The sequence below is a fragment of the Tamandua tetradactyla genome, chromosome 2 (genome assembly GCF_023851605.1).
Source record: "Tamandua tetradactyla isolate mTamTet1 chromosome 2, mTamTet1.pri, whole genome shotgun sequence".
NCBI classification, from domain to species: Eukaryota; Metazoa; Chordata; class Mammalia; order Pilosa; family Myrmecophagidae; genus Tamandua; species Tamandua tetradactyla.
In genome coordinates, this window is record NC_135328.1 from 141,356,593 (window position 1) to 141,368,699 (window position 12,107).

The following is a 12,107-nucleotide window of genomic DNA, read 5'->3' on the forward strand; positions in this document are numbered from 1 at the left end:
CATAGTCTATATATACCTTAGAGTCTTGAAAAAATTAATATTTGCTTTGTTTTCTTTTGGCAGCATGCGTATGCACTAGAACTTCTATTTGATCAATTGCATGAAGGAGCTAAAGCTCTAGATGTAGGATCTGGAAGTGGAATCCTTACTGCATGTTTTGCACGTATGGTAAGAACTTTATTTTTCATTTTAATCCCTTCAGAAACATAGGATTTAGTTATATGTGTTTTTATATGATTTGTTTGTATGTGTTTTTCACTAGCAGGGTTTCTCCCCCTAATTCTATTAAAAGTAGCAGTTGGACTATTTATCACTTAGAATTTTTTCTTCTTTTGGTTGCAAGTAAAAGAAAATTGTTCCAAACTGTCAGAGCTGAGAAGTTTATTTGATATATATAATGGAAAAGTCTAGGGGGTATATCCAGGTTTTGTAATGGCTGGGTTTAGGAGCTCTGTTACCTCATTGACAGTGGGTTTCTCTCTGGTCCTTGGTTTGGCTTTGCTTTCTTCAGTATGTTGACTTTCTTTACAAATCACAAGATGGCAGCTAGTAGCTCTCAAAATACATTCTTCCTCATTCTCATCTGGAAGATAAGAATAAAGTGAACTGCGTTTCCAAACTCTCCTGTAGGTTTATTAGGAATGAGGATAGGGTGTCTCTTATATTGAGAAAAATCTTCTTAGAAAATTTAGTCTTTATCACCAGAGGCTCATGTGCTTAGTGACTATCCAGAATATAAGTCTTTTGGCCCATTCAGGTACTGTGGAGGAAAGATTAATTTGTGCTCAAGTAACTTCTCAGGTTGAATAAGAGAAGTCTTGTCCCTGGAGACCAGTTTTGGAGATTCTGATCTGGAATAACTTGTTAAGTCTGTTCTGTGCAGGTGTAAGTTAGTGCTGGGATTTACATGTGAACTCAGGTAGTATAACTTCAGAGCTTTTGTTTTATTTTATTTTATTCTATTTTATTTTAAGAAAACAGACAATACTCTTAGAACCACCAAAAATGTATTTCTTAGCCTAACCATAGGTATATTTAAATAAAGTATCCCTCCATATAGTTATGTAAAGCCTGTGTTTATGCAGTATGTTTCATAACCAATTAAAATTAAGGCAGCAAGGAAAAAGTCTCCAAATTCAGATAACATAGTTCTTAAATTCTAAGTATTAAACACTAACTTAGATACCATTTGATCAACTGTCAAAACTGTGAATGTTCTTAAGATATCGAGTAGAAAGTTTTTACAAATATCTGCATTGCTGTAGTAATGACTTACTTATGTTACTAATTATTTTCCTGATTTCAGGAAAATATGAAGATACAAACATTTTTACAATTAACGTATGAAAGTCTTAACCACCTAAAATGGATATCTCAGTTAGCTTATCCATAGTCGTATTTTTAAAAAAAAATCTAAGTAATCATCATAAAGCATGTAAACTAATTTTCATAAACCAATTTAAAACTAAAGCAAGGAAGGAAAAAACCTATGGATACAGATATTAGAGTTTCTTAAATTCTAAATACTAAACACTATCTTAAATACCATTTGATTAACAGAATTGTGTGTGTTCTCAAAAATATCAAGTAAAAATTTATTACAAATATCACCTTTGGTATAGTAGTGAGTTATGTTACTAAGTATTTTCAAATTTTTGATTTCAGGAATTTATCTAGTATTACTATAACTGCTTATAGTTTTTTTTTTTAGCTTTTTGTGGTAAAATATAACATATATAAGTGTTTCTGTGTGTATATATGTGTGTGTGTGTGTGTGTGTGTGTATATATATATATATGTTTGTGTGTATATATAAGAAAGAACAAAAGCAATAATTTTCAATGCACACTTCAACAAGCAGCCACAGAACAGTTCCCAGAGTTTGTCATGGGCTACTGTGCCTTCATCTCAGATTTTTCCTTCTTGCTGCTCCAAAACTCTGGCAGCTTTTTTAGTCATAATAATGGAATCACAGTATCTGTCCTTTTGAGTCTGACTTATTTCACTTAGCATTATGTCCTCAAGATTCATCCATGTTGTCATATGTTTCAGGACAACATTTCATGTAAACACTGCATGATGTTCCATTGTATGTATATACAGCATTTTGTTTATATACTTGTCTGTTGATGGACACCTGGATTGTTTCCATCTCTTGACAATTGTGAATAGTGCTGCTATGAATGTTGGTGAGCAAATGTCTGTTTGTGTCACTGCCTTCAACTCTTCTTGGTATATACAGAGTATTGGTATTGCTGGGTCATAGGCTACTCAATATTTAGTTTTCTGAGGAATCACCAAACTGATTTCCACAGCAGCTAAACCATTTTACATTCCCACTAATGATGAATACGTGTTCTAGTTTCTCTACGTCCTCTCCAAAATTTATAGTTTCCTATTTGTTTAATAGTAGTTATTTTTTTCTAGAAGTTTTATCGTACAGGCACTTACATTTAGGTCTTTGATCCATTTCGAATTAATTTTTTTATAGGGTATGTGCTGCCTTGAAAGGATTTATGTACCCTAGAAAAGCCATGTTTCAATCCTGATCCAGTCTTGTAGGAGTAATTTCTTTTAATCCCTATTCAGTAATGTAGGTTGGAAACTTGATTAGGGATTATCTCCATGGAGATATTACTCACCCAGTTGTGGGTATTAACCTTTCATTAGAGGGAGATGTGACTCTACCCATTCCGGATGGGTCTTGATTAGTTTACTGGAATCCTTTAAAAGAGGATGCATTTTGGAGAAAGCTTCAGAATGATGAGAGAGCAACAGAGCAGAGTCACAAGAACCACGAGTGCCCACCCAGCCAGAGACCTTTGGAGATGAAGAAGGAAAACATCGCTGGGGGAGCTTCATGAAACAAGAAGCCTAGAGAGAATATTAGCAGATGTTCACTATGTGCCTTCCCATTTGAGAGAGACTCTGAACTTCATCGGACTTTCTTGAGTGAAGATAACCTCTTGATGGTGCCATTATTTCAACATTTTTATAGGCTTGCTTTAATTTGGAGATTTTCACAGTCTTAGAACTATAAACTTGTAGCTTATTAAATTCCCCCCTTTAAAAGCCATTCCATTTCGGGTGTATTACATTCCGACAGCTATACCCATGTAGGGTACATTGTCTTTGGAGAAATACTAGCTCCACAACTGTCAAAGCAGTGCTCTAATACAAACCCAAGCAACAACCAAATACTTGATAAGAGAGAGAAACCAACCTTCAAAATAGAGCCATCAAGATAGTCAGATAACCAGAAATCAGCAAAAAAATCACAAGGCACTGTAAAACTCAAGAAGAACTGGCCCAGTCAAAGGAGAAAATAAAAAAGTCAGAGAACACACAGAATCTGGTACAACTATTCAAAAATGTTAAAACAAATCCCGAGTCAACTAAGGAAATGTAGGAAAATGTGTATAAAGAGATAAATGTTAAAAAATAAATAAAAAAAGAGATAAATGTTATGAAGAAGACACTAGAAGAGTATAAAGAAGAATTTGAAAGAATACCTAGAAAAATAACAGACATCGTTGAAGTAAAGGACACTGTAGATGAAATTAAAAATATACTAGACACACAGAAGGAGATTTGAAGAAGCAGAAGAAGGGCTTAGTGAGCTTATACGCAGAGCAACTGTATTCAAACAGGCAGAACAACAAATGGAGAAAAAAAAATGGAAGAATTTGAGCAGGGTCTCGGAAATGATTGACAACACAAAGCACAGAACCATACGCTTCATGATTGTCCCAGAAGGAGAAGAGAAGGGGAAAGGGCCAGGAAGGGTATTTGAAGAAATAATGGTTTTGAATTTTTCAACCCTTACAAACAACTTATATATGCAAATCCAAGAAGGCCATCGTTCTCCAAACAGAATAAATCCAAATAAAACCACCCCAAGACATATAGTAATCAGGTTGTTAATTGCCAAAGAGGAGAGATTGTGAAAGCAGGAAGAAAAAATGATTTAGCACATAGAAGGGAAGCCAAATAAGTCTTAAGTGGTGATTTCCCTTCAGATCCCATGGAGGTGAAAAAGCTGTGGAATGATAAACTTGGAATAATGTAAGAGAAAAATTTCCTCCCAAATATTCTATATCTAGCAAAAATGAAGGGAAATTAAAAAATATTCACAGATAAACAGAAGCAGAGAGAATTCATTAATAAGAGACTGACCTTACGAGAATTCCTAAAGGGTGTTTTGCTGGCTGAAAAAACAGGAGAGAGAGAGAGACTTGGAGGGGGGAACAGAATTGAAGAGTATTAACAAGGGTAAGTAAAAGGAGAAGAAGGGAGAAAAAAATAGATTTGATAAAAATCGAAGGATAAGATGGTTGAATTAAGCACTACCTTTATGGTAGTAACTTTCTGACTATTAATGAATTAAACACCTCAATCAGAAGACACAGATTGGCAGAATGGATTTAAAAACATGATCCATCTATATACTGTTTACAACAGACTCATTTTAGAACCAAAGATGCAAAAAGGTTGAAAGTGAAAGATGGAAAAAGATATTCCATGCAAGCAATAAAAAAAAAAAAAAAAAAAGCTGGGGTAGTATACTAATAATCAGACAAAATAGACTTTAAATGCAAAAATTTTAAATGAGATGAACACTATATTTTGATTAAAGGAACAATTTACTAAGAAGAAATAACAATCGTAAATACTTATGCTTCTAATCAAGTTGCTCCAAAGTACACATGAGGCAAACGCTGGCAAAACTGAAGGGAATAGGGTGGGCCACAGTGGCTCAGCAGGCAAGAATGCTTGCCTGCCATGCTGGAGGACCCGGGTTTGATTCCTGGTGCCTGCCCATGTAAAAAAAAAAAAAAAAAGAAAAAAAGCTGAAGAGAATAATCGACAATTCTACCATAATAGTGTGAGCTTTCAAAAATACCACCCTCTGATAGAACATCTAAACAGAGAATCAATAAAGAAACCGAAACCTAAATAATATGATGAATGAAGTGTACCTAACAGATATATAGAGAACATTGCACCCCAAAACAGCAGGATATATATTCTTCTCAGGTGCTCATGGAACATTCTCCACTATAGACAGTATGTTGGGACACAAAGCAGGTCTTAATAGATTTGAAAACATTGAAATTATACAAAGCACTTTCTCTGACTACAATTGAATGAAGCTGGAAATCAGTAACAAATGGATAAGCAGAATATGCACAAATATAGAGTGGTTAAACAACACGCTCTTACACAATCAGGGAGTCAAAGAAGAAATTACAAGAGAAATCAGTAAATGTCTTGAGACAAATGAAAATAAAAGGTATCAAAACTTACAGTATGCAACAAAGAGTGCTCAGAGGGAAATTTATAGCCCTATTGCACCTACCTTAAAAAGAAGGCAGGAGCTAAAGCGAATTAATTGAATTGGAGAAACTGGAGAAAGAATGGCAAATTAATCAGAAAGCAAGCAGAAGTAAAGAAATAACAAAGATTAGAGCAGAATGAAGTGGAGAAAGAAAAAACCAGAATCAGTAGCACCAAAAGTTGATTCTTTGAGAATATCAATAAAATTCACAATTCTTTAGCTAGACTGACAAAGACAAAAAGAGAGATGCTGCAAATGAAATTGGAAAGGAGAGGGGTGGCATTACCATGGACCCCTGAGTAATATAAAAGACCATAAGAGGTTGTTATGAACAACTGTATGCCAGCAAACTAGACAACATAGGTAAAATTGATACCTTCTTAGAAAACATGAATAACCTACAGTGACAAGAAGAAATAGAAGGCCTTACTAAATGAATCAGAAGTAAAGAGAGTGAATCAGTCATCAAAACCTACCAACCAGATAGAGGTGGGGCAAGATAGGAAGGTGTATGTTCTAGTTTGCTAGCTGCCGGAATGCAACACACCAGAGATAGATTGGCTTTTAATAAAAGGGGATTTATTTTGTTAGTTCTTCAGAGGAAAGGCAGCTAACTTTCATCTGAGGTTTTTTCTTACATGGGAAGGCTCAGGGTAATCTCTGCTGGCCTTCTCTCCAGGCCCCTCTGTTCCAACAATTTTCCCCAGGGTGATTTCTTTGCATCTCCAAAGGCCTGGGCTGAGCTGCGAGAGCTGAGATGAGGCATGCTGAGCTGCTTTGGCTGTCCTACATTGAGCTCTCTCATTTAAGCACCAGCCAATTAGCTCAAACCTCATTCATTGCAGTAGGCTCACCTCCTAGCCAACTGCAGATGTAAATCAGCAACAGATGAGGTTCATGCACCATTGGCTCATGTCCACAGCAACAGAACTAGGTGCCTTCACTTGGTCAAGTTGACAGCTGAATCTAACTACCACAGTGTGGAATTTAGTTCGTCCTCTAGGACAGCTAGTAAATATCCATGAACTGTCTGAAACAACTGCTTGGAGGACTTCTGTGACCAGACAGACAGACGTACACCAGTCTATAATTGGCAGAAGGACCATGATCATAGTGGAGAACTGTAAGTAGTCTCTCAAAGTGTGGCGGCTGGCGCCTCTTCCTGCCGGCACAACAAGCTGTTTTGGAGTCACTTTCCCTTGGAAAAAAGAAGTCTCTAGTAGGAGCAAGGCAAGGAGAACTTAACCACACCCCAATTGTGGATTTAATTATCAAGTTTGGAGTGCTGAATACAAGCTGTGAGCACAGATAAACTTGGAGCAAGCATGTAAGGAACCTAGAGGTCTCTCCTGGCAGAGTGGAGGTAGGGCTAACAGAAACAAACAAACAAACAAAAATGAACATCAGCAATAACAAAAGGAGGCTTTTGGAGTTGTCCAAGCTCAGAATACTGGAAAAGGCCCCAAGAAAAGGGTCACAAACAGCTTGGTACCTCCTCTGGCTCTTGATTGGGGAACCTATGGGGTTGGGTTTTTGTTTTTATTGTTCCCTTTTTTTTAAAGTTCTTTTCTTTTTGGCTTTTTAACTGTTAAGCAGCCCATTAAAGAAAGCCCCAGGAATTTTCAGTTGTCAGCACTGCCCCAGTCAAGATCACAGTTAAGGATTGTCTGATAGACAATGTAGCTAGTATAAAGTGAAGAAATATTCCCTAAGGGGCATATTTTCCCAAGAAAAGGGATGGGTCAGGGCCTAGCACAAATGGCAGCTCTCATTCGGAGAATTCAGACCCCAGGGCTAGTAAAACAGGAGCAACTTAAGTCCACCTTCAGCTTCAGCCTTGGTCTCAACCATGCCTTTGGCAGGGACTGGGTGTGCTGAGAATTAAAGGCACAGCACCACTTTACATATGCTGACATGTACCACCTGCTGGGCAGGATAGGAAAAGCACAGAATCAAGGGGCCTCACAGGAAAGATTAGTACCTTTTTTGGATCCCATCTTCAGGGAATCTTGATACTGATTATACCCTCTTTCTTTCTTTTTTTTTTTTTAATTTTTTACATGGGCAGGCACCAGGAGTCGAACCCGGGTCCTCTGGCATGGCAGGCAAGCATTCTTGCCTACTGAGCCACCGTGGCCCGCCCTTATTTTTAATTTTTTTATTAATTAAAACAAATTACAAGAAACAAACATTCCCAACACATACAGCAATTCACAATATCATCACATAGTTGCGTATTCATCATCATGATCATTTCCCAGAACATTAGCATCAATTCAGAAAAAGAAATAAAAAGACAACAGAAAAATATAACAAACAGAAAAAAAAATTTTACAGGCCATACCCCTTACTGATCCCTTTCATTGATCACTAGCATTTCAAACTAAATCTATTTTAACATTTGTTCCCCCTGTTATTTATTTTTATTCTGTATGTTCCTCTCATCTGTTGAAAAGGTGAGTAAAAGGAGCATCAGACACAAGGTTTTCACAATCACACAGTCACATTGTGGAAGCTATATCTTTATACAACCATCATTATGAAACATGGCTACTGGAACACAGCTCTACATTTTCAGGCAGTTCCCTCCAGCCTCTCTATTACATCTTGGATAACAAGGTGATATCTACTTAATGCATAAGAATAACCTCCAGGATAACCTCTAGACTCTGTTTGGAATCTCTCAGCCATTGACAATGTCTCATTTCACTCTTCCCCCTTTTGGTCAAGAAGGTTTTCTCAATCCCTTGATGCTGGGTCTCAGCTCATTCTGGGATTTCTGTCCCATGCTGCCAGGAAGATCCACACCCCTGGTAGTCATGTCCCACGTAGAAGGGGGAGGGTGGTGAGTCTGCTTGCTGTATTGGCTGGAGAGAGAGGCCACATCTGAGCAAAAAGAGAGGTTCTGTTGGGGGTGACTCTTAGGCTTAATTTTAAGTAGGCTTGACCTATCCCCTGTGGGGTTAAGTTTCATATGAACAAACCCCAAGACTGAGGGCTCAGCGTATAGCTTTGGTTGTCCACACTGCTTGTGAGAATATCAAGAATTCAACTTGGGTAGTTGAGTTTTCCCCCGTTCTCACCATTCCCTGAAGGGGACTTTGCAAATACTTTTCCACTCACTGATCAAATCACTCTGGGATTCATCAGGGCATCACCTGGACAAACCAACAAAATCTCATGTCCTATACAAAGTTCCATGTACTTAAGGTGTTCAATCAACTATCTATATAAGTTATATTAGGAGATGCACTAGTCAAAGTATAGATTTATACCAAATAAACATTTTTTGCTTTAGTCTCACACATTAGTTGAAATTTTAAAATATTAATTACCATCTATTTTCAGCACACCGCAGTAATGACATTCTTTTGTTCTTCCTCATGCAAAAACATTTTTTAAATTTGTACATTTAGTCACTTTCATTATACACTCTAGACATTCCTAGATTACACCATCTCAATCTTTATCATCTATCTTTCTTTGTGATTTCATTTATGCCCCAGACCTCCTCCCTCTATCATTCTCATATGCAGCTTCATTCAGTGTTTTAATATAATTGTATTACAGTTAGGTAATATTGTGTTGTCCATTTCTGAGTTTTTATATTCAGTCCTGTTGCACAATCTGTGTCCCTTCAGCTCCAATTACCCAATATCTCACCCTATTTCTATCTCCTGATGGTCTTTCTTACCAAGGAAATATTCCAAGTTTATTCACTAATGTCAGTTCATATCAGTGAGACCATACAGTATTTGTCCTTTTGTTTCTGGCTAATCACACTCAGCATAATGTCCATGAGGTCCATTCATGTTGTTACATACTTCATAACTTTATTCTGTCTTACAGCTGCATAATATTCCATCTTATGTAAATGTCACAGTTTGTTTAGCCGACTGTCTGTTGATGGACATTTTGGCTGTTTCCATCTCTTGGTAATTGTTAATAATGCTGCTATAAACATTGGTGTGTAAATGTCCATTTGTGTCCTTGGCCTTGTGTCCTTTGAGTAGAGACAGCATATAGATGGGTCCTTTTTTTAATCCATTCTGCCAGACTATGTCTTTTGATTGGAGAGTTGAATCCATTAACATTCAGTGTTATTACTGCATGGGTAGTACTTTCTTCTCCTATTTTGCCTTCTGGATTTTATATGTCCTATCTAATTTTCCTTCTTTTTACTCATAGTCTTCCTTTCTACACTCTTGTCCACACCTCTCTCTTCTGTCTTCGTATCTGTCTCTAGTGTTCCCTTTAGTATTTCTTGCAGAGCTGGTCTCTTGGTCACAAATTCTCTCAGTGATTTTTTGTCTGAAAATGTTTTAATTTCTCCCTCATTTTTGAAGGACAATTTTGCTGGTTATAGAATTCTTGGTGGGCAGTTTTTCTCTTTTAATAATTTAAATATATCATCCCACTGTCTTCTCGCCTCCATGGTTTCTGCTGAGAGCTGCACATAGTCTTATTGGGCTTCCCTTGTATGTGATGGATTGCTTTTCTCTTGCTGCTTTCAAGATCCTCCCTTTCTCTTTGACCTCTGACATTCTGGTTATTAAATGTCTTGGCGTATGTCTATTTGGATCTATTGTCTTTGGGGTACGCTGCACTTCTTGGATCTGTAATTTTAAGTCTTTCATAAGAGTTGGGAAATTTTCAGTGATAATTTCTTCCATTAGTTTTTCTCCTCCTTTTCCCTTCTCTTCTCCTTCTGGGACACCCACAACACGTATATTCATGCGCTTCATATTGTCTTTCAATTCCCTGAGTCCCTGCTCATATTTTTCCTTTTTTTCCCTATAGTTTCTGTTTCTTGTCGAATTTCAGATGTTCCGTCCTCCAGTTCAGAAATCCTGTGTTCTGTCTCTTGACATCTACCATTGTAGGTTTCCATTGTTTTTTTCATCTCTTCTCCTGTGTCTTTCATTCCCATAAGTTCTGTGATTTGTTTTTTCAGACTTTCAGTTTCTTCTTTTTGTTCTTTCCTTGCCTTCTTTATATCCTCCCTCAATTCATTGATTTGGTTTTTGATGAGGTTTTCCATGTCTGTTCGTACATTCTGAATTAATTGTTTCAGCACCTGTCTGTCATTTGAATTGTTGGTTTGTTCCTTTGACTGGGCCATATCTTCAATTTTCCTAGTGTGATTTGTTATTTTTTGCTGACATCTAGGCATTTAATTTCCTTAATTAGTTTATTCTGGAGATTGCTTTCATTTCTTTTATCTAGGGTTTTCTTGCTGAATGAATTTGTTGTCTATCTGTTCTTTGACATTCCGTTCAGCTTTATCTGGACTTTAGCTTACGTTTTGTTAAACAGAGGAGAATTTTTCAGTTCTTGTTTTCTTGTTTCTTGCCCTGCTTGTGTGGTGCTTTTCCCACACACACACTTAGGAGGGTCTACTTCAATATTATAACCCCCAGCCAGATTTTCCCATACCAAACTGGCCTCCTATCAGGAAGAAAGAGTTACCTGCATCGGTTTTCCCTGAGGGTGAGACCCCTCAGGTTGAAAGACTTTCCTGTGAAGTCTCTGGACTCTGTTTTTCTTATCCTGCCCAGTATGTGGCACTTGTCTGACTGCAGGTCCACCAACATAAGATGATGCGGCACCTTTAACTTTGACAGACTCTCCCTGCTGGGGGCATGGTGGAGACAAAGGAGAGGTTGTAGGCTGGTTTTAATGGCTTCAAATTACCAAGCCCTGGTGTCTGAATTCCTTGAGGGAGGAATTTCACCTGAGTTGGGCTTCACCCCTCCCCTGGGGAAGGCATAGGCTGCAGACAAGTCCCCAAAAGAGTTCACTTCTGCCTATGCCTGGGGCAGTTGCAGCCTGAAAAGTCCTGGTGCTGTATCCAGAGGCAGTCAAGCCTTTGTAGATACATAGCCACAAAAACCTCTGTTTCCTTCCTTTTCTCCCCCCCTTTTCTGTCAGTCTTGCCTTCTTGGCGCCGGGGCAAAAATGAGCAACCTCTGCTTTGATCAGGTTCACCTAAGCTGGGGGCCTGTTTTTAGTAGTCAGAATTTGTTAATTAGTTACACAATTGGCCTTTGATTGTGCCCAGTCCCTGCTGCTGGTAAAGTCTTTTCCTTTCCCCTCTGGGAAGCGGCCTATGGGGGAGGGGTACTGCACACCACAGGTTTGGGAACTCACGGTTCTGGGGGATGCTCGCAGTTGATCCAGCTGGTCCAGACTGGGGTATACTGTGTGTCCGGTCACTGTCGTGGCTCCGGGAGCTGTTCTGTACTGTTTCTGGTTATTTAGTAGTTGTTCTGGAGGCCGAACTAAAATGTGCACATTGTTAAGCTGCCATCTTGACCTGGAACCACAGTTAGTTTTTCTTGGTGCCATAAGGCCAGTGAAGTTCGGGGTTTCTCTCTCAAGTGGAAGGGCACATGGCAAGCACAGTCAGAATTTCTCTCTCATCTGGAAATGCACATGGTGAACACGATCAGAGTTCCTCTCTCATCTGGAAGGACACACCACAAACACGGTGTCATCTGCTAGCCTCTTCTCTCCTGGCTTCCGGTTTCATGAAGCTCCCCGGGAGGCGTTTTCCTTCTTCATCTCCAGAGGTCGCTAGCTGGTTTACTCTGCCTTGTGGTGCTACAGCATTCTCTGCTCTCTGCTATACCCTCTTTCTAATATCTGGACCTGTCTTTTCAGGGAAAATATGATTGTGGTCGATCATATCCGGGTAGACCCTTGTATTAGTTAGGTTCTCTAGAGAAACAGAATCAACAGGAAATATTGTAAATATAAAATTTATAAA

General features: G+C 38.3%; 1 protein-coding gene across 6 annotated transcripts in view; it reads left to right on the plus strand.

Annotated features, from left to right (window-relative positions):
• The window catches only part of PCMT1 (protein-L-isoaspartate (D-aspartate) O-methyltransferase), an 88,135-nt gene that overhangs the window by 55,413 nt on the left and 20,615 nt on the right, over positions 1-12,107 (plus strand). For all 6 annotated transcript variants that reach the window (XR_013170823.1, XR_013170824.1, XM_077149235.1 and 3 more), the window contains exon 4: positions 64-168. Coding sequence is in view for 4 of the 6 variants with exons in the window: in XM_077149235.1 (XP_077005350.1) it covers positions 64-168 (105 nt within the window). In the remaining 2 variants the exon portion in view is untranslated. The remainder of the gene's footprint in view (positions 1-63; positions 169-12,107) is intronic.